This window comes from Meles meles, chromosome 18 (assembly GCF_922984935.1).
Source record: "Meles meles chromosome 18, mMelMel3.1 paternal haplotype, whole genome shotgun sequence".
Taxonomy (NCBI): domain Eukaryota; kingdom Metazoa; phylum Chordata; class Mammalia; order Carnivora; family Mustelidae; genus Meles; species Meles meles.
The window spans coordinates 9358681-9380550 of NC_060083.1; the positions used below are offsets into that span (position 1 = coordinate 9358681).

The following is a 21870-nucleotide window of genomic DNA, read 5'->3' on the forward strand; positions in this document are numbered from 1 at the left end:
CCCCATCTCACTCCCCTGGGGACCCTGGCCCAGCCCCAGTCCCCTTGGGGTGGTGGGAATCCAAGGACATTTGGCTGGGGCTGATTGATGAGGGAGGAGGCAGCCACCGGGCACTGAGGCTGCTGTTTGCTGAGCACACAGATTCCCTCCCCACTCACCAGCTGCCGCCCCCCGAGGCTGTTAGTCTCACCAGCACCAGCAGAAGCAGCAGCAGCCCCTGCATTGGAGTTGGGGGGAACCAGTGCCTGAGTTTCTGAGGGCATGGGCAGGGTGGCGGGGGAGGGGGAGAACCAGGACCCTAAATCCTTCAATTTCCCATGAGGATCGGGGGGTCCCTGAGCACTCCTCTGGGGCCTCCCCATCCTCGCTACCTCTCAGGCATCTCTCCTCCTCCTGCCCCTCCTTTCCGTGCTGCCCCGAACTCTCCAAGCCTATCCAAGCCAGCCCCCTGCCTCCAAGCCACCCTGCGGCATTTCCCCCAGCCTGCCTACAAATCTTGAAACTTTCCCTGAGGGAAAGTTCGTGATTCCCCAGATAGCCCCTGAGGAAGCTCCATTTTTCATTCTAACTGAAATTCCCCTTGGGATGTCGACCATTTCCCATCAGAAATTCCCACTGGAGCCCTTTGCTCTGTGCCCCTTTTCTTGACCCCACCCCCAACATAAACCACAGGCATGCGCACGCACACACACACACACACACACACACACACATACACCTAATTCACATCCTGCAAAGTGTGAGTCTCTGTCTGTAGCTCAGGTCCCAGGACAGCCTCTGCTGTTTGGGATGAGGATGGGGACAGCTTCAGCCTCTGCGGTCCCTTCTCTGGGTCCCTTGACTTCCTCTCTGCCTGCCCTCTCTGGACCCTGTCCCACCCTGTTACCGTCCCCACAAAGCTCAGAGCACCTTCCTTGCCCTCCCAGAGTTTCAAATGTAGTTGAGGAAAACACAATGCACGCACAAGACACAAAGGCGAGGAAAGGAGTACCGAGTTAGACCAACTTCCTAAATGTGGATGCTAGACCCTGCGTGACCTGCTTCCCTCCAGGCTGAGGCTGCAGAAGGATGCGACACAGCTGGGGTGTCTGCAAGGCTGTGAGGTCCTCCTCGCTCTTCCGGACGTGCCAAGATCTCAGCTCTGCGCTTTGCACTTGCTGTTCCCCCTGTCGGGTGTGCCCTTCCCAGAGTGCCTGCCTCCCTCCACATCACTCATGGTCAGAATCAGATGTCACCCCTTCGGTGGGACCTTCCCAACCTCCTAACCTGAGGCACCTACCCTGTCACTCTCCGTCCCCTTTGTCCTGTTACTCTGATTTGTCTATGTCACTTGTCACTGCCTGTGACCAGGTTGTCCCTGACCCAAAGGTGGGCTTGGCGACAGCGGGGACTTTGCTGCATTTACTCTATATTCCCAGGGCCCAAAACAGGACCTGGAACAAAGTAGACACTCAATATGATGTTGAGTGAGGAAACGACAACAGCCAAAATGAATGCCTTCCTGGCCCTCTGTTGGTTTCGAGGTAGTCGTTACCCGGGGAGCGCGTTGGCGTGTTTGGACCCAGAAAGAGAATAGGATGGCATGTGTGGTTCTGTGTGGAAGTCACCGGTGCTTTCCAATAGCCCGAGAGCCACCCGTGTGGCGGGCTGCGGGTCCCCTGCTGTCACCGCGTGCCTGCGGAGCGGGGAGAGTGCAGAGACGCCCGCATTCCGAGGGGGTGTGTCCCGGGATGTTGTGCGGAACACACTGTTCCTCTCCCCAGCTGCGCGTCTGTCCCCAGGTGTCTTCCTGTCGCTCAGCGTGTTGTGATGTCTTGGCTGCTTGGGCGAGCTGTTTGTCACCCAGGCTGTTTATCTCCCCTTCTGTTCCCTCGTGTCCCCCCACCTGTGCCCCTGGATGTCTGTTGGGGGTGGGGGGTGGTTCTCCCTTGGCTCCCTTGCCCCCGCACACACACGCAGCCCTGCCCGGGGCTCGGACCCCTCCCTTTCTCACTGGGCCCTGTTGCTGGGCTCTGGGTTGCCATAGTGACGGTTGCCAAGTCCCTGAGGCGGATAGCCAGCGATGGGGCTGTCGGCTCCATCCACGCGGGAGGCTGAGGGGGGCTTCCCATTGTGTGGAGAAGGGGATGTCGCCATGACAACCAACCCCCACTAAGGGGCAGGGACCAGCCCTTCCACCCCCCCTCAAGCCTCCCCACCTCGGGCGGCTCCAGCGCGGGCTCCGAAGGACAGGAGTAAATTCCAGACAGCCCAGCACCTGGGCTCAGTCGGCAGCTCCCCTCCCCCTCCCGGAGCGCCCGCACCTCTCAGGCCCCGGGCATCCCGCTCAGACAGGGGGAGGGGCCGGGGTCCCACTGGACAGAGTGGGGCAGGAGGACCCCTTGACCTCCAGGCAGATGGGAGACAGCGGGAGGGGACCTAAAGTCATGGGAGGGGCAGGTAGGGCAGAGGTTGTGACCCCTGCCGACTGGCTCCGGAGATGCTCTGTACTTCTGACTGCTGCTTTTGTGGCTGGAGAATGGGGCTGGGTCTAGGGGGCTGGGCACCCAGGGTTTTTTAGGGAGGAAGAGCCTGGGGTATGGGTCCACGTGGAGCCGCGAGGCAGGCGGCTTGGTGCCTGGGTCCCTGAGTCTTCTGGGTAGTCACGCCACTTCTGCCCACACTGGTCCCCGGCAGCAGAACTCCCCGAGTCGGGGTGCCTTGGGCAGGGGTGGTAGGGGGTACACTTGAACCCCTGAGCATGTTTTCTCCACTCTGCTTCTGACTGCGACTTGCCTTGTCTCTGGCGCTTTGGTTCAGCAACAGCACGTGTGGACATGGGCTCACATACGTCCCCACTGGATGTCTCGGCAACGCCTGCCCCAGCATGGGTTCCTCTCTCCCTCCCCTGGAGCTGGCTGCCTTCCTCCGCCTTCTCACCCAGCTCTGGCATCCCACGCCCCCCCATACTGCCCACCTCAGCCCTCCAGCCCACCCAACCTGGCATCCCGCCCCCCACACAGTGCCCACCTCAGCCCTCCAGCCCGCCTGTACTGCCTACCTCACCCCTCCAGCCCAACCGGCTCCCCACCCTTCCCCCTTGGTTCCATGGGACCCAACTCTCATCTTGAAACCCTTTCTACCTGCCCTCCCTTCCCAACTCAAACCCAGTCATTCTCCAGCCTTCTCGTCAACTTTTGAAGTTTTTTATTTATTTTTTATTTTTTTTATTTTTTTGGTTTTTGTTGTTCAAATTTCCCTTTTACAGTAAAACTATCGAGGCGACTGGCCATACCCCGCCACCTCCCGCCATGGCAATACCAACTTCCTGTTCTCTGGAAGGAGCGATTAGAAAAACCAGGAAGGAGCTGGGAACTACAGCACCAGAGAGATGACTGGAGCTCTGGCGGACAAAGTGACCATCGTGGCTGGTGACCGAGGTGGCCGACACGGTGCCCAGGGGCAGCTCTGATCTCATGAAACGGAGCTGGGAGGAGAAGAAGGCAACACCCGATTTGTGCACTACAGGGCAGGTAGAGAGAGGCACGCGCTGGTCGCTATGGAAACAGTGGCAGCGGCTGAGTACCAGGCTGAGTACCACCGTCCCTCGACCAGTCAGTAGGCCACCATTTTGGTCACTGAGAAGGGAGCTGTGTCGGGTCTGAAGGGACGAGGAAGTGTACGATGTGACGAACAAGACAGCCCTCTGGGTTACTGGGGACAACACGTGGGTTCTGGGGATAGTCCTGCTGATTAACAGAGATTATACTGGGCCGGGGAGAGGGAAGCACGAGACAAACTGGGCCTGCCCCAGCCGACGGCAGTCACCTTGGCTGTCCTACAAGCAGCCCAGGGAACAGGGAAGGGAGGTCCCGGGAAGTGCCACCGGAGACCAGGGGAAACCGTCCTCAGGCCACTCTGTCGTCTACCAGTCGGTTCCAGCTTCCTCCTGAAACAGGAAGTTCTTCCTGCCCCCCCAACCCCACACCTCAGAGAATCAGAACCATCCGCCGCCCCACACCCGCCCCCCAAGACTAAGCCACTTGGCGTTCCAGCCAGACCACTTCCTGTTCCAGAAGCGCGACTTCCTGTCCTGGATGAAGGCACTTCCGGCGCCCGCTGGCACCGCTCCTGCCCCCTTGGCCAGGCCACGTCCATCCAGGGGGAGCCCCCCCGGGCACTTCTTGTCTGGACAAGTCACTTCCCGGGCCAAGCGGGCCCCGTCGGCGTCAGACCCAATCCACACGCGTGTCCCGACCGGGTCGCATCTTGCTAGTGGCCACTGACAAAACAGGACACTTCTTCTCGTGGCAGCTGTCACGACCCAACCACCCCAGACGGGCTGGAGAGGAGGAGGCCCCGCTGCCCGCGCCCGGAGCCGGGCTGGAGGCCCCAAGCCTTCCCCATAAGGCCCCCGTTTTTGGCAGACTGAGGGGAGCCGGTGGTGAGAGAGGTCAGAAGGGGGAGCTGAGGCGGGGTGCTGGCGTCCCCCCACCCGGGAGATGGGAGAGGCCGAGGAGAGGAAGCCAAGAGGGTAAAAGGAGACGCAGGGAGGGGTCGCTAGGGAGAGGAACAGACCTAGAGACAGGAGAGAAAGAGAGAGAGAATCCGAAAGAGAGAGAGAAAGAGAGAGAGAAGAGAAAAGAAGAGAAAAACAGTGAGAGGCAGAAAGGAGGAAGTGCCAACCAAAAGGCAGACTGTCCCCGCCCCTAGCTCTGGGTGTCTGGGGGCACGAGGACGGCTGGTCACTGGGTCACGGTCAGAGAGGACACTTGAGTCTCTGCGGGGGGGCCACGCAAGGCCAACCGAGGGCGGGAGTCGTGGGGAGTCCTAAACGTGGGGGAGGGGTCCACAACAGCAGGGGCACAGGAGCTCGTGGGGCGAGGGGCCGAGGGGACGCTAGAGGTGTCCCTCCAGCTGTGACTCACTGGAGGGGGACCCCCGCCCACCGAGAAGGGCTGGATCCGGGAGAGCCAGGGAGGAGAAGCCCTCATACCTTGTAGTAGATGTTGGGGGGGCTCTGGGGGGGCCCATCCTGCACGATGTACACAGGATGCCCATAGTCACCACTCACCTTCTCATAGTGGGGACAGAACGGGGGGTCTGCGGCCCCACCGCCCCGCAGAGCTATCCCTAGCTCCCCAGGCTCAGCCTCTCGAGGCCCCATCCCACTGCCACCCCCCAGGCCCAGAGACCCTCCCCTCCCGAAGGAGCCAGGACCAGGGTGGCGACTCTCCGAAGGCTTGGCCCGCCGTCTCCGCCAGCACATGGCACCCCCAGCCCCTGCCACGCCCAGCAAGAGCAGCGCCAGCCCCCCCGCTGCCCCGGCCACCGCGGGCATGCTGGGAGGGGGCAGGGGGCCTTCAGCACCCCGGGAGGTTGCATTGCTGGTGGGGTCACCTGGCAGGGAAGGGGTGGAGGAGGAAAGAGGGGGAGGGGCTGAAGGAGCCACCTGGGCATCTGGACACCCAGCCTCGGGGGTCCCCATGGGCTTCCCCGGCAGTGCCCAAGCCCCCCTGGGGACCCCACCTCCATTCCCCTAAAGCCCACTCCGAATCCAGGTGTGTCCGGCCCTTCAGCTCAGTGCCAAGCAGTTTCCCCACTTCTCTCGCAGCTCTGATTGAATTGGCTAATTAGTTCTAATCGAGTCTTTTCCTCATTTGGCTTCCATTCCCCTCCCACCCTCCCGTCCTCTCTTTTCTTTCCTGTATCACCCCCCACCCCCCCCCCCCAAAAATGAAGGCAGAAGGCGGGGCAGCTAGGGTCCAAGAGCACAGGAGGTGGGGGCGGGGGTGGGGGAGGCAGGAGGCTGGACCCCTCACTCCTACCTGGCATGTTCTCCTTCCCGGGGTCCAGGCTGTGTGCTGCCCCCCCATCTCTCTCCACGGGCATTTCAGACACAGGCTTTCGGGGGGCGGCCCCTCCTCGAGGACCTGGAGATGGGGAAGAGCAGAGAGAGGCGCTGAGACGGCAGCCCCGGATCAATGTGGGCCTACCCCAACCTCCCGCAGCTCCTGGGAGGTGTGCCCCAGCCCCCACTCACTTTGTCCCACTCGGAGAAGCACCTTCATGCCTCTGGTAAGGCACACGCCTCCCTGCAAACTCTCCAGGCCTTCCCGGGTCCCGTCCGAAGTGGCTGGGAGAGGAGAGCCAGAGGGAGAGGTTGGCAGCCCAGAGTCCAGCCCCTGGTCTGTCCCCATTCCTGGACCCAGACAGCTCCCCGGGGGTGGGGCGGGGGGATGGGGAGGAATCGGGGGTCTCTCTGGGCTCCTCCTCTGCCCTCAGTCTCGGGGGCACCTCCCCCAGACCCTGCCCTCTGCCCAGCAGTACCAATTATGTAGTAATCATGGTGCGAGCGGAACTCGTGGCCCCAGAGGTTAGGGCTGTACTCCTGGAACTTAATGGTGAAACGAAGATCCAGGTCCGGCCGGTCACAAGTGAGGAGCAGGTTGGGGGCAGGGGGTGCCTCACAGCGCCGGCCCTGGGCACCCCCGACCAGGTACAGCTTGTAGAACTCGTAATTAGGAGACGAGTGGGGGCCGGGAGGCCGGGCCCGGGGGCAGAGGAGGTCTAGTCGGTCCCCGATCTGAGGGTACAGCACGTAACCGCCCTCTGCCTGGAACCTGTCAGAGGGTGAGGTATACAAGGAGCGGTGTCAGAGGTCTGTCCCCCCACCCCGCCCCCGCCAGAGCTTCGTCTCCCTCACCCGCACATCCCTGCAGGCCAGCCTTCGCCTGTGGGCATGGCCTGCTCCCCCAGGGCAGGCACTAAGGACTCAGCAGCAGCGGGAAGCCAGGCTCAGAGGTCGCTGGCCCCTTGGTGTGCCCAAATGCACTCTCCAGCCCGCCCTCGCCACACGCACACTACCATGGCTCGCTCCATCACCAGCCCCGTTGCCATGGCAACGGGATGCCAGTTACCAAGGAGCCGGCCTCTCTGGAACCACACAGCCCACCCATCCCAGGTGATTTCACTATTCCATGGCAGTCAACCATGGGGGCAGAGCCTCCCCTCCCCCAGGGCACCCCTGAATTTGAGCGCTCTCAGGGCAAGAGAGGGGTGGGTTACCCAGTGTGGAGGGTAATCTGGACCGGTGTCCCAAGTTAGCCAGGCAATGTGACAGGAGTTAAATGCCTGGTCTGGCAATGGCCCTCAATGAGGCTAATGGGAAGCAGGGTGTGGGGGCCAGCTGCCCCAGACATCTCCCTGCTCACGACCCCTCCTGCCCTGGGGCTCAGACTTCCTAGAGAAAGTCCCCTATTGCTCTGGGACTGACTTTGCTGACCACAGCCTCCAGGAGCCCATACCTTCTCTGCCCATGACTGCAGCCTCTCCCTGTACATGAATGGGGACGGGGTCTCAGAGCAGGGTTCCCGGGGAGGACCGCCACTCGGGATCTTCCCAAACTCCTAAATGACCACTCCATCCCACCCCCCATAGCAAGGAGCCCCCAGAACACCCTACCTCTCCCTCGGCTCGACCCTATCAGAATAAGCCTAACTTACAGCCTCGGGCTGGACTCAGACCGCAGCTGGGAGTTGGTGGGTAGCAGACTGAGAAAAGATGTTTGGGGTTATCCCTAAAGAGACACAGCAGGGAGAGAGGCTGGGAAGTCAAGAAAAGACAAACAATAATCCTAGTTCTCCTTCAATGAGCATGTCATACGTTCAAACACCTTACCTCTCTAATCCTCATAAAAGGTGGGAGGACTGAGGATACAGACTCAGAAAGGTTAAGTGGGGTGCCCAAGGCCACGCAGCTGAGAGCACCAGAGCTGGGACTAAGCCCTCGGATGCGGTGGGCTCCAAGCCCACCCCCTTCCCCTTCCCGTGGCCTCATACAGCCTCCCCCCCGGGGAAGTGGGAAGTTTGCAAAACACAGAACTCTTTTGCTCCCGGGGAGCGGGCTCCGCTTGGAGGCCAGGGGCCTGGATGACCTCCCAAGGGTTCCGTCCTACCCAGCGTGACTTGAAGTTTCATGTGACCCCTGGCCTTTTTTCAGAGCAAAGCAAGCAAGCCAGGGGAGGGTCTGGTGGAAGAGTTTGCAGCAAGGATGGGGGAGGGGGCAAGGGAGTCCTCCGGACTCTAGAAGCAAGAGAGAAAAAAGGGGCTCCAGGCTTCTTCCAGAAAAAGAAAAAAAAAAAAGAAAAAAAAAAGAAAAGTATCCAAGCCAGGAAGGCAGGAATATAGGAATATCTTCTGGTTGGGGACGCCATCCGCCAAGGGCTCACTGACCCTCTGGCTGTGGGCAAGTTAGGGGACAGACGGTGTGGAACAGACGGTCCAGAAGCCTTGGGTGAGTTGTCCCCAGGGCCCCCACACGGAGCCCCCTTCCCTCCCCTCCTCTGCACCGAGTCCCTTCTGGGGAGGGAGGCACCCTGCCCTTCCCCTCCTCGCTCCGCGGCACCTACTCAGCGGCTCTCTCGAGAGCTGACATTAACCAGGCTCCCTCCAAGCCCAGCCCCCGACAGGACACAGGTCCCTCGCAAACCCAAATAACCACTCCACCGGCCTCCCAGCGGCTACCCAGGAACTTTCAGATCCTTGCCCCTGTGGGGTCCTTCCAACTCCCGACACATGGCTGTCGCCACCACATCCAGCTCTATCTGTCTGCGACCCGGGAGGGAGTCTGGCTCCCAAGATCACCTCTGTCTTGCTCCCCATCAGCTCGCATCAGAGCACCAGCACCCCTCCCTCCGGCCTCCTCCCAGCTCCGAGAACCAGACCCCCCCCCCACCCACCAAATCCCCAAATACGCCCCTACTCCCTGCCCGAAGGGTGTGGGGTCTCCCCAGCCCGGGGCCACTCACCTCTTATTCGCCGAATTCCAGTAGACGGGCTCCAGGCTGAGACCAGACACCAGCCCCCAAACGCCGAGCAGCAGCAGGGCCCCGACTCGCACGCCCCCCGGCCCAGAACGGGGGGCCCCCATGACCCCGCCAAGGCCTGGGGGGCGGGGCACCAACTCCCCCAAAGTCGCTCGCCCCCTGCGGTGACTGCCTCGGCGGGCCCGGCTCCTCCGCCCCGACCACCCCGGCGGCGGCCGCCCCCCGCTCCCACGCGGACCCGCTTCCTGCTCTGCCCGCGCCCCTGCCGCGGAGCGCTTAGCCCGCTAGAGCCCTTCCAGGGGCCGCCCGCGGGCGCCCGATGCCCCCGGCCCGCGCTCCGGCACCCCGGGATCGCGGGGCCGGCCTAAGTAGGGGACTGGGGCAGCCGGGGGCCGGGCGGGAGCGGCATGGGGAGCCGGCCGAGGGAGCGAGGGAGGGGCGCGAGCCGGAGCCCCAGCCTCGCCGGGATTGAGGGCAGCGGGCTCGGGGAGGAAACCAGTGCCGAGCCCGGGAGGGGGGAGTTAAAGGAGTGGCGGGGAGGGGGAGAGGATGGCGGAGGGAAAAGCCGGAGCTGGAGCCGGCGGCGGAGCGGCGGCGGAGCCCGCAGCCCACGCCCCCCGCACCTCCCTCACCTCGCGCACCTCCCGCGCGCCCCGCCGCCGCCGCCCCCTGCGCCCCCTCCGTCCCCGCCCCACCCCTCCCCCCCCGCCACCGCCGCCGCCGCCGCCCCGGCGCGTCTGCCCTGCGGCCCGGTGGCCGCCCGCGCGGCTGGAACCTTCCGCGCCCAAATCCAGAAAGGCGCTCGCCCTCGCCGCCCCGAGGAGCCCGGCCCCTCTCGCTCCCGCAGCCTCCTCCCCCTGCCCCCCCCCCCCCCCGCCCCAGCCCGAAACGCCGCTGCGGCTCCCGGCAGGTCTGGGGAGGATAGTCATAACCTTGAAGGCTCCGCACTTCGCAAAGTGGGCTGAGTTGGTCGTCACGACTACCTGTGCGAAGTGGGAGGGGCAGAGCCACAGGGCGCCCATTGTAGGGATGGAGAAACTGAGGCTCGGGATTGAGGGGGGAGGTGCCGAGACCGGCCCAAGGTCACACGGGGAGTGGGCGGTACAGGGGGCCGGCCCGGGTCGCCGCACTCCAGCCCCCAGGCCCTCTCGCGTTACCTGGGACGGGGCGTGAGGCAAGAGTTCAGGGGTAAACTGGGGCCCTCGCTGCCTGGCGGCGGGGAGAACCGGAGCCGGGGGAGAGGAAAGGGAGTACCTACAGCCCCAAACCCACATCAGCCGGAAGGGCTGTTTCCAATTATCCTGGGGGAAGGGAGGAGGATTTGCCTTTTCGGGTGTAAGAACCCTCGCTTTCAGCACCTCTGGGCAGAGGTGACATTCCTCTCCCAGCCCAGCGCAGGCCTCCGGTCGCCTCGCTCTGACGGTGAGGTCCCGGTCAGATCCCCTGCCCGCGGGCTCTGCAGAGCCCCCTTCTCAGTGCCCGGCGAGGTGGGGGCGGGGAGCGGCCACTGCCCGAAATAACACAGTCGCCCCCACCCCCGAAGCGCGCAGATAAATGGAGACCACAGGACCGGTGACAGCTGCTGACTGAGCCGCTCCCGCCCGGACCCTGCGTCTAGCGGGAATACGGAATGTGACGTCTGTGGCTTCTCGGCACCTTTACTCCCTCGTGTGTGCCCTTGACTCTGGCTACTCAGTCGCCTGCCTCCTGGGGGAGTCCAGGGGAGGAGAGGCGGGCGCTCCTGCTCCCCTTCCCCCAGAGCTGAGTAATGGTCCCTCTGCTGCTGGGTGGTGGCAGCGAGCGAGGAGCGCGAGGGAGCGGGTGTCTTGTCTGTCACCGTCTGCACGGTCTCACGCAGTCACACCCCGCAGTCTGCCACACAGCGCCTGCCACTCCTGCTCAGCCACGCTCACCCTGACCCCTGCCGCCCCCACCTTGGGAGTGAGATTTCAAACAGGTTCCCCCCTTCAGTTTACCAAGTCGCCTAGCAACCCGCCAGTCAATGGCATGGAGCCCCACCCCCGCCCCCCTGACTTCACACCGAGCGCGGCAGCCCCATTGGCTCCTGCCTAGTCCCACCTCTCAACCCTGGTTTGGGGAACAATATGCCAGCCCCTTGCGCTACCGGACAGGGGAGCCCACTGGTACCCCTCCCAGCCCCATCTCCATCATGCGCCTCCCCCCAAAAAAGACACAAAGGCTCGCGTACCGTATAAAACCTTTTTTACAGAAACTCGCCCCCAGATTCCTGGGTCCCTCCCTGGCCCTGCTCGCCCTGGTGAGCATCGGCCACCCCGGCGCCCGGGCCCCCCCCACACCACCAGAGCTGAAGCTGACATTCAAGGCGGACGTGGCGCATGGAAAGCAGGGGAAGGTCCACCTCCTGCTCCCCTTCGTCCTCGCTCTCCACGGGCTCCGGAAACACGCGCTGACCCGAGGCAGTGGCCAGCAGCGGCAGGCTGGGGTGCAGGCTGCAGGGAGAGAAGGCCGGCAGGGGAGCGTCAGCCACCCGCCGCCCTCCCCACCCCGAGCCCCAGGATCCATGGTAGTGGCTCACCTCACTCCGTTGGTGCAGTCCTTCTGGGGCAGAAAACTCAGCACTGGCTCGGGCTTCCCGTCCGGTCCAGCCCCGCTGGTGTCCCACACGGACACAGCCCCGTTAGTGCTGCCGCTCACCAAGAACTGACCCGTCCTGGGGAAGAGAGACGCTTGGTGACATGGACTCCTCACCCCCCCCGGGACAGGGACCCATCACATCCAGGGGCTCTGGCATCCCAGGGGCACTGGGACCCCAGGCAGAAAGGACCCGGTCACTCACGGATCCAGATCAAAGTAGATGCGCTGATTGGTGGCCACCTCTCGACTCAGGGACCACAGTGGGTGACTGGGCTGCCGAAGGTCCCAGCATAGCAGCTCAGCATCCTGGAGACACAGAGCACAGGGGCCTGGAGTCCGGCCCTCCCCTGCCCACCCCCTCCACCCCTTAAGACATCCCTGCTTCCCGCAAGGTTTACAGACGCTCCCTTAGCTCGGGTTGAATTTTTTCCCACGGCTGTCCCCCAGCACAACACAGACGACATCCCCACCCCTGCCTTCTGTGCACCCTCTCTGGACTCTCGGGGTGCGACCCCCTACCTTGCGGGCTCCTGAAAAGAAGCGGTTGCCATCGGGGTGAAAGCAGAGGTGAGTGACACCTCCCTGGTGTCCCCCCAGCAAGGCAAGAGGGGAGCCGTCGTCACTGGCGTACAGGCCCAGGGAGCGGCCGTAGGAGCCGCAGGCGTAGAGGGGCTGGACGGGGCTGAAGGCTATGCAGGAGATGATGCCACTCTGGCCCTGTTTTTTGGCTACAGAGGGAAGGAACAAAGCTGGGCAGAGGGCAGGACTGCTGGCATTAACCAAGCTACTCAGAGGCGCACTCCGTCTCCTGTCCCGTGAGCCCAGAATCAATGCCTCCCCTGTCCCGTTTGTCACAGCAGGATAAAGACCTCTGAGGCTCCCCAGCTCCTTCTATCCCCATAAAGGACCTAAACGCTCAAGACTTATTTCTTCCTTCTCAAATCTGTGTCTTCTTGGAGGAATGGAAAGCTGAAGGCTTACAGAAGAATGAATCAACTTCACTGCCAATTTCCTAGATATACCAAGATTTTGGACAGCGAAAGGGACGTGGCCGACAGGGTCTGGGCTCAGGAGGGAAGGAGCTCCTTAACCTCCCAGCTTGACCCTGGGAAGGTTCCACCCTCTCCCTAACCTGCTTTCTCCTCTGCACGTGGAGTACAACCTGCCTCCCTGGGCTGTCCGCAAGAGGATGGGCCATGCCTGGTCCCCTGGCTTGCACAAGGCCCCTCTGGACACAGCAGTGCCCTTCCTCCTCCTCCCCTGTGAGGCACAGATGCTTACCAAACGTGGCTCGGACCTCGCAGTCACGGCCAGGCCGGGCAGTGGAAAAGACGCGCACAGCCCTGTTGAAGCCACAGAAGAGCTGGGAGCCATCCGGGGAGAAGCAGAGCGAGTGAGCGGCCGTCAGCTCGTCCTAGGGGCAGGAGAGCACTGCAAACAGGCCCAGCAAAGCCTCCGTTGTCCCCATGGAGGGAGAGCAGGGCCAGGCTGAGCCCTGGGCCTGGGCGGGGAGCTCCCTACCAGGTGGTTGTAGGCCCGAAAGGAAGCCCGGAGCTCTCCAGTGAATGCGTCCCAGATGTGAATGGGGTTCTCCCGGCTGCTGCTGGCCACGCTGAGAGAGACACGGACACTGAGGTCCCGGTGCTGTCAAAGGAAGGGGAGGAAGCCAACTGACCGGCCCTCTCCGCTCGCATCTCAAGGGTACACCAAGCTGTCCTCCCCTAGAAACCCCTAGCGGCCCATAGCTCCCTCTCAGTAGAGGGTCCCCTTGAAAGGGAGGTGGGGGACAGCACGGGAAGGGAAGGCAGGGGGCAGGCAAAGGACGTCACTTACTAGGAGGTGTCTGGCTCGGCGGAAGACATCAGAGAAAACCAACAATAATCATAGATGGTGTCGCCTTCCACCATGCGGAGGACAGGGGCCTGCGCAGAGATGCAGGGATGCCTGGGTCACTGGCAGGAAAAGGGGGCAGAGTCACGCCTCTAGCAGGGTCAGGACAGAGTGGCGCTGTCTGTCGGCACTTGACCAGGCACAAGGCAGACGGGGTTAACAGGAAGAACAGAATCCTGATCTCTGTGTCCGAGGGTCAGCTCAGACCTTGAGGTCAGATGTGGGCCGCCAAAAGCCCCACAGGTTTATCATTTTGCTTTTTAAACACTTAGAAAGAAGCCAAGAACATCCCCACACAAAAACCAAGAACCAACTGTTGATATGCTTCCTCAGTGCCTACTAGATCCCACTCGATCCTTTAAAAAAATTATTAAGCGGTTTGGGACGCCTGGGTGGCTCAGAGGGTTAAAGCCTCTGCCTTCAGCTTAGGTCACGATCCCAGGATCCTGGGATCGAGCCCCGCATCGGGCTCTCTGCTCAGCGGGAAGCCTGCTTCCCCCCCGCCCCCCGCCTGCCTCTCTGCCTACTTGTGATCTCTGTCAAATAAATTTTAAAAACTTAAAAAAAAATTATTAAGCGGTCCAAACATGCAAAGGTTTTTTTGGTTTGGGGGGCTTTTTTGGTAAGACAGCAAAACAAAGTTTATGGAGCGATGGTACAAAACCCCTGAAGAGGGAGGGGACTGGACAGGGCTGCCCAGCAAAGAAGAATTTTTCAAAAACTTGTGACTCCTCCAATCAGTTTATAAAGTAAAATATAACAGTTCAAACTTCTTCCCAAGGAAACCTTCCCTCAGAGGCAAACAAATTCATCATTCTCATACATCTCTTTAAAAATACGTTCTTATTGGGGCGTCTGGTGGCTCTTTGGGTTAAGTGTTCAACTCCAGATTTGGGCTCAGGTCACAGTCTCAGGGTCCCGGGATCGAGCCCCGTGTTGGGCTCCAAGGTCAGCGTGGAGTCTGTTTTTTTGTTTTGTTTTAAAGATTTTATTTATTTGACAGAGAGATCACAAGTAGGCAAAGAGGCAGGCAGAGAGAGGAAGGGAAGCAGACTCCCCCCACCGAGCAGAGAGCCCGATGCGGGGCTCGATCCCAGGATCCCGAGATCGTGACCTGAGCTGAAGGCAGAGGCCCTACCCACTGAGCCACCCAGGCGCCCCAGCGTGGAGTCTGTTTAATCTCTCTCTCTTTGCACATGCACGCACGGTCACTCGCTAGCTCTAACAAATAATAAATCTTTAAGAAAAACTACATTCATACGAAAAACACCCCCAACACCAAGTATACCATTGTCTTGGGACGCCTTTCCGTTTAGCACCCACGGTGCCAGACGGGTGACCTCCCTTTGCGACTGGGAGACGTCACCACAGCGCCACGTGAGCTCTAACTTGGGCCCCTCTGCCACCGGACAGCGGCGCGCGCTCTCCACTCCTCTGCTGAGTCACCGGGGTCTCCGTATTCCGGTGGGCGTGCTCGGAGCGTCCTGGAGCACGTGTGCGAGGCCAGCTCCGCGGCGTGCACGTCGCCCCCTCCACCAGATGCGGTCGCACTCGGGCCGAAGCACCCATCGGCAGCCCGGGGCTGCCTGCTGCTTGGTGTCCCATGAAACTCAGCTTGTCTGGAAGGGACCCGGCTCCCGCCTCCTTGAACCTTCCGCTCGCCCTGGGCTCCGCAACCAGACGTCTATGCCTCCGATCTGAGCGCCAGCCTTGACCACAACCTCTTCACTCCCTCTCCCCTCCTGGTCCAGCCTGTCTGCGACCGGACAGCTGCTGGCGACACAAGCCCTGCCAGGCCCGCCTCCCGCGGCTCTCCAGAACACGTGCGCTCCCTCCCGGCGCCAGGCCAAGCCGCTGCCGTCCTGCCCGTGTCACGACGATGTGGCAAGTACTCCAGGCCGCTCCACGCTGCAGCCAGGTGCACGCTCCAGAGACCGTGCCAAGCTGGAATTCTGTCCGGCAACACGCTCCTGCTTAAAATGTTTAGCGAGCCCGCATACCCTCAGTGCGAGCCTTAACCTCCTTATGAGATTTTATATATATATATATATAACCCCTTATGAGGGGACTATCCCCTGCTCCCCTCTCACAGCTCATCCCTCCGGACTCACTCCTCTAAAATCTCCCTCCCAAAAATAAAAAATAAATAAAAATGAAAATCCAAATAAAATAAAATCTCCCTCCCGTTTTGACTCCCAGTCCCCAGAAGGTGCCAACTCACCCCACCTTCGACCTGCAGACTTTCACTCGTGTCCAGGTCTGGAAGGTTCTCCCTTCACCTCCCTCAACAACTTCTTCTGGTTGAATCCTAATCACCCTTCTGGTCTCTTAGACGCTTCTTCCACGGGGAGGCCCTCCCTAACCCTTCAGCAGAGCAAGCTGCCCCGCTCCAGGTTCCTACAGCCCTCCGTGCCCCTCACCCCGCACCGCTCCCGTCTGAGGAAGCGCGGATCCTGTCTGGCTCACCCCTGTCTCCCCGGCAGCCAGTGTATCAGCGGCAGTCAGTGCCAAACGTCTTAATGAGCAAAGACAGGAAACTGTTCCAGTAACATAAGGCCCCGATAATAAGACCTGAATTAAAGCAGGGGCAGCGGCGTGCGCAGAAGCAGATGGATCCGAAAGCTGGGGGGACTCGATGGAATCTGGCCATTAGCTGGAGGTTGGGGGGGGTCAGGGAAAAGAAAGATTAAAGCATGAGACCCGGCCTCCTGGTTTGGATACCCCAAGTCACCAAGATGGTGGAAAGACTTGGGGTGCACAGGAAAGCCATGACGTGCCCCTGTCCTTGGTGGATGAAGGAGAGTCAGACAATGTAAGCCTTGAAGGAAAAGTCTTTACGAGGGAAGGGCACAGTGGTCTAAGTACAGCTTCTAGGAACGAGGACAGCCCCCACCCCGAACCTGAGATATGCAGGGCACAGAGGATGTGGGGTCTCCCCTGGGTAGGGCTAGAGGGCAAGGCCTTGGGCAAGATCTCCAGGGTAGGGAGAACACTCAGGGCCGAGGCCGGGGAGTTAGCAACGGGAGTTCCAGAAAGCTCTGTGAAAAGTCAGAGACGGGAGGAGAGGAATTAGGAGACTACGTTGGGACGAAGAAACGCGTATCGGGAACATTCCAACTAGGCCTCCCCCAACGTCCCTGCCCGATAACTGTCCATTTGCACACACTAAGCTTGTAGACACAGCCAGTGAGATTCTGTACGGAGCGGAGCTGTGACGGGCCTGGACATTCACGCTAACAGCGTATCCAACACAAAGGGCACGAGAGCTCTGGAAAACACGTCTGCTCTCCGTGCCGCAGGACACGAAGCAAATACCAAAGCTACCGACCCGGGGTCTTTCTTGCTCATAAGATCTCTCTCTTATGAGAAGAATGTCCATCAAAACACGCGAAGGTGGCCAGTGGACAATTTATGATACAAACCTCCTGGAAACCCGACTGTCTGAAACAGGGGACTGGGTACGGGAATGACTGACCCAAGGCCCCCAGTGCAGCATCAGACACGGGGACACAGACCGTGGAGACCACTTGGGACGCGACTGTTAAGAAATAAAACAGCGGCCATACAACCATCGTCTACAGGCTCACGACCTTGGAGAAGGCTTCCAAGGGGTACAAGCTTGGAAAAAATGGACAGGTAAAGGTAAGGGCTGACTTCTGTAGAGCGGTGGCTGATGACTACGGCTTTCTCCCTTTCGAGCATTCCCGTTCCTCGTAAACCGGCCGGTGCGATCCATTCCCAGCCAGCCACGTTTCCAGACGCTCTTCTCAACAGCCCTGCTCCTGGGCTCTTGCGGGAGAGCCCAGCACACCTGTCCCGCCCCGAGACCCCACTGGTTTCTGTTTCAAGAACCAGGGGCAAGTGCAGGGAGGCGGGACCCGCTCCCTGCCTCACTCCCCAAAGATTTCCAAGGTTCTCGGTGACGTTCACTCCCGCTGCTACCCGAGAGCTCAGTCCTCTCCGTGCCCAGTGCGTTCTACCCCCGGATGTCAGTTCGGTTCGCTCCCTCCCTCCACATCTCTGCTCAAATGTCACCTTAACAGCGAGGTCTTTCCCAACTGTGCTTTTTAAAATTGCAGTCCGCGGCCCGGTCCCCCTGCTCGCTTTATTTTTCTTCACGGCACCTGCCAGGTAAACCGTTTACTGGCTCATTTCTATTTTCCCTATTCCCTGCCCTGGATTATTAGCCATCTTGCAAAGAGGACGGGGACTTGTGTGTGTCCGTGTTCCCGACTAATCTGAGCACCTGAAACGGGGCCCGGCACGTAGAATGAGCTCCACAAAAATGTGTTCACCAAAGGAATCATCGAAAGACCAAGTGGGTCCCTCCAACACTGCTCTCTCCCAGGGGCTCGCCTTTGGGAGCACCGGCAGCCACGGCCTTCCCTTGTCATTGGCCGCCATTCCCACTGCCGAGTCCCCCGCCCTGTCACACCCCAGCCTCTGCCTACCATCTCCCGCCCACCCAGCTGACTTGCTCTGTTTCCGCCACAATTATTCTGCTTCATCTAGAGCGCATTTCCAGTCCACTTCCTGGCCTGCTTTACATTCAAGACAACCAACTACACAGCCCGTCCCGCAGAGGCTCTCAGGACCCCCTTGTCCTTCTCTGCCGCCAAGCCCAGCCCCATGAGCCCCTTATTCCAGGCCTGACTCAACTAATACCGACAACTAGCATTTACTGAATACAAAACAGGCCCCGATTCGTCCATATTACGTTAATTCCTTTAATTCTCCCAGCTACTCTGTGAGCTGGGCGCCATGACGCCCATCCTCACTTTACCAACCGAGAAAATAAGCCCGTTCACTGGCTGCGGAGAGACAGGTGCACAATGAAGTCTCGGGGCCTCCCTTTAGACGAGTGGCAGCGAATTTCCAGGGGGCGCTGAACACAGAACAGCCACAGTACCATCTCCAGGACCAATCATTCACACCTTCTCCGCTACCCAATGCACCTGCTTCCTTCAACTGCTAACCTCCCTTTATGCCAAGCGAGATGATGTGGAAATCCTCCAACCACCAGGGAGCTGCCTCTCTTCCTACTCTGGGGGAGGACTTTGCATCTAACAAGGTCCTCTGCTCCGCTGCGGATCCTGTCCTCAGCCTGCCGCTCAGGGACCTGTTCCCCGCCCCTCCCAGCACCAATTCTCCCCTGTTTCCCGGCCTGTTCCCGACCCTGCAGAAGCACCCCATTAGCCCTTCTTTGGCCCCACATTCCCTCCAGTCACCATTCCACTTCTCAACTCCCTTCCACAAGAAAACTTTCCAAAGAATTGTCTCCACCTTCTCTTCCCCGCTCTCTACTCGGCTTCTGCCGCTCTCGTTCCTTGGAACATGTTCTTGCCAAGGTCACTGTCTTCTTGGGTCATTCTCTCAATTTGTCTCAGCCTCAACAGCATTACACCTGACTCTTTGCCGCTGCTTCTGCCGCCCCTCCTGCCCTCCACTCCATCTGCTGGAGCGCTTGGGGCTTTGCTAGGCTCCTCCATCCCCAGCTACGCTCCAGACTGGATCCGTTCACAAAACACCCGGTGCCATCCACACGCTCCTCCGCTTCCCAAACGACACCCCCAACCCCAACGTCTCCCTCAGCGTCACATTTCACAGATCTAAGGACCCCTGACTTGCCCCCATACGTCTTCTTATCCATTTCCTCCTGAGTCAACCTACCCGGCTGCAAACACCTGGACCCTTGACTGCCTCCTTCCCTGCACCTCCAAGTCCTACAAAACACACCTCGGATCCATCCACGCCTCGCCCTTTCTCCTGCCGCCACTGCTTCTCACCCAGACCATGACAAACGCTTTCACTTTTGCTGACCATGATCCATTCTTTAAACTTCCACCATCATTCGCTCTTCTGTTTTAAAACTCTCCTCTGGTTTCCCAACTCCAAACGGCCGACCCACCAGATGCAACACAGCGAGGGCCACGGCATCCATCCTCAATTCCCCCCTCACTGGCCTCACTCCACGCACACCGGCCTCCTTTCTATTCCCTGAACACACAAAGCTCCTGCCCCATTCTGGGTCTCGGTAGTGCGGCTGCCTCTTCCTGCGAGGCTCCTTCTACAGACCTCCACGTGACTCATCGCACCGTCCCTCACGTCTCCGCTCAAACGTCTCTTCAGAGGGCCCTTTCCTAACCACTGTACCTAAAGTGATCTCCCCCAGCCAGTCCCTCCTCATCCCGTTTCTTTCCTCCACGGCATGTATCGCTATGCAGGATGAACCTCATTCTTTATCGGTTTGCACGTGTGTCATCGAGCTCCCCACGGGAAAGCAAGAAAGAAACTCATCTGCCACGTTCCGCCCTTTATCCCAGCGGCAGATACAGTAACTGATACGTCAGCAGCGATTCCATAAACATCCGTAAGTCACTGAAACGCTAGCCTGAGAAAGCCGCTACTCTCTTACGGAGCGCACGTATTCCCGACTAAAGGAAAGCTGGACGCCTCTTAAACATCTGCACAGCATGGACAGGAAGTGCCACCTGTGTGCACACACGCAAAAACGTCCTGTGTGTGATCAAGAAACGCATGGACGCAACTTTCTCCACCCACGTGAGGGACCAAAATGTGCAGCAGCCGGTGAGGGGCACAGGTAGCTCCTGCCCTTACCATCTCCGAATACTCCAGCTGCTCGCCCTCACTGTACAGCTCAGGGGGCAGGTTATAAATCCGCAGGACGTTATCAGCACTATTGGTCAAGATGCAGGAACCATCAGGGGCCCTGTGGGAACAGGGAAGAGTTAGAAAGCTGGACAGGGCGCTACCTTCCAAGCGCAGGGCTAAGACTGAGCCTATGCCTGGTGCAGGTAAGCCTCCCACTCCGCGCAAGGCCTTGAGGAAAGCAGAAGACACAGAACTCTACACGAAACGTGAGCTCAGTCCAAGAGGACCTCTTACTTCTTCTCCCAGATAACTGGGGTTTTTATTTTATGGTGAAAATCATGCCTACGGTTATCTCCCGGCCCCACTATCCTAACTTACCACTTGCAGCCTTTCAAGAAGTTCTCGGGTTGGGTGCTGAACTCTGACCAGGAACCACTGAGAAACCGAGGTAGCTGGGAGAAGCTGTAGTTCCAAGTACTGGAAGGAAGATGGGGGAGGGGGACAAGAAGGGGGTCGGCAAGCAAGGAGGAAGTGGGCCTGCACAAGCGGGGCCAAGGACGAGTGGTGCACTTCCACGCATCTCCCACTCCTGACCTCCTCTGGCCGCGACGGCCCCCATCCCCACTTACGGGTATCCCTCGTCCTCCGGGGCGGGGTCCTCAGACAGGCCTTCCCCGGCCTCCCCCGGCCCCGACTCTGGCGCGTTCGACTCTTCTGCAGGAAGGCTCACATTTTCGCAAAGTTCGGGCTCCTCGATTCGAGGGCTCAACTCGCGAGGAGAAGCGAGGCCCGCCTCCGGGGCGGGGGAGGCAGAAGCGGAGCCGCCCGCCCCCGCCTCCTGGGAACCAGCCGCTGGATCCGCGGACGGGAGCGGCGGGTCATCCCCGGTGGGGGACGGTGACCGCAGCAGGGAGGGATCCGTACTTCCGTCGGCCGGGGAGGCCGGAGCGGGGGCCTGGTCCGCAGCAAGGCAGTCCGCGGCCAACCCGGGCGCCTCGGGCGCGCTCATGCTGCGGAGGAAGCGCGGGCGCCGGACTCGGCCGCAACCCTCGTCCCGCTGGACTCACACCGAAGTTCGCTCGGCTCCCGGACGCAGACCTGAGAGCCCGCGGGGCCTTCCGCCTTCTTCCGGGAGGGCGCGGAAGACCCCCGAGAGGCAAGCCAGACCGGTGGACGCGGCGAGACCGCAAGCACAGCGTTCCTCAGCCCCGCCGGTCGCCGAGAGCCCCTCACTCTCGCGGGATTTGGCCTCACCTTTCCATTGGCCCTCCGCATCCCCGATCACATTTCGCGGGCGACCCACGGGAGGGGCGGGGCAGGCACGCAACAGGTCACGCAGGCTCGTTCCCATAGAGCCGCGGGGCTCCTGGTGGCTGCCGGGTGTTGTAGTCCAAGAGCTTCTGCCTCGGCGAGAAGTGTCTGAGCGGCCCCTGCAGTCTCGGTCGCGCACTCTTAAAGCTCCCACTGCCCCCCTCACCGGCAGAGGGCGCGAGCGCTGTATCTGATTTTACAGGTTTTGACCCTGTTTTGCTTCTCATGCCACCAAATTCCTGACTTCGATCTCTTTCCATTCATTCGTTCAGGGAGAGATAACAATGGATAAGATGGGAGACAAGGTCTCTGCCCCTAAGGCTCACGCTGCTGTGAGTTTAAGGCGAGGAGAAATCTTTGCGGAGAACGGTTGGGGCTATGAGGGAAAGTCAGCAGGATGGGGTGATGCAGAGCATCTGAAGGAATTCGCTGGATTCGGATACTGAGGAAGTCCTTCCTAACAGGTGACGTTTTAGCTGCCGGGAGAGAAATGACAAGTGCAGAGGACCCTCTTCCTTCCACCTTCGCACGTGACACGGTGGCAGGAGTCTTCTAAAATGGTGTCCACCAACTCTGCGCTCGCAGCTCCCGCCTGCCGAAATTCCCCACCCGCAACGTCGAGCGGCGACAGCACC

At 60.5% G+C, this 21870-nt stretch overlaps 2 protein-coding genes across 3 annotated transcripts; both read right to left on the reverse strand.

Moving 5' to 3' along the window:
• Positions 1–3219: 3219 nt before the first annotated feature.
• On the reverse strand, positions 3220–9419 carry EFNB3 (ephrin B3). 2 transcript variants are annotated; one of them, XM_045983793.1, is made up of 5 exons: positions 8789–9419; positions 6310–6602; positions 6023–6115; positions 5808–5912; positions 3220–4557 (listed from the first exon to the last, which is right to left on the reverse strand). In XM_045983793.1, the coding sequence occupies exons 1-5, from the start codon at positions 8908–8910 to the stop codon at positions 3977–3979; spliced, it is 1194 nt and encodes a 397-aa protein (XP_045839749.1). In that variant the 5' UTR covers positions 8911–9419; the 3' UTR covers positions 3220–3976. The 2 variants fall into 2 exon arrangements, with proteins under 2 accessions (XP_045839749.1, XP_045839750.1); XM_045983794.1 differs by having other exon boundaries at positions 4420–5379.
• Positions 9420–11030: 1611 nt separating this feature from the next.
• On the reverse strand, positions 11031–21260 carry WRAP53 (WD repeat containing antisense to TP53). Its single transcript, XM_045985154.1, has 10 exons — positions 20554–21260; positions 20303–20401; positions 19931–20042; positions 13256–13344; positions 12944–13034; positions 12704–12836; positions 11942–12150; positions 11625–11728; positions 11364–11498; positions 11031–11277 (listed from the first exon to the last, which is right to left on the reverse strand). The coding sequence occupies exons 1-10, from the start codon at positions 20931–20933 to the stop codon at positions 11031–11033; spliced, it is 1599 nt and encodes a 532-aa protein (XP_045841110.1). The 5' UTR covers positions 20934–21260.
• Between the last annotated feature and the right edge of the window lie 610 nt (positions 21261–21870).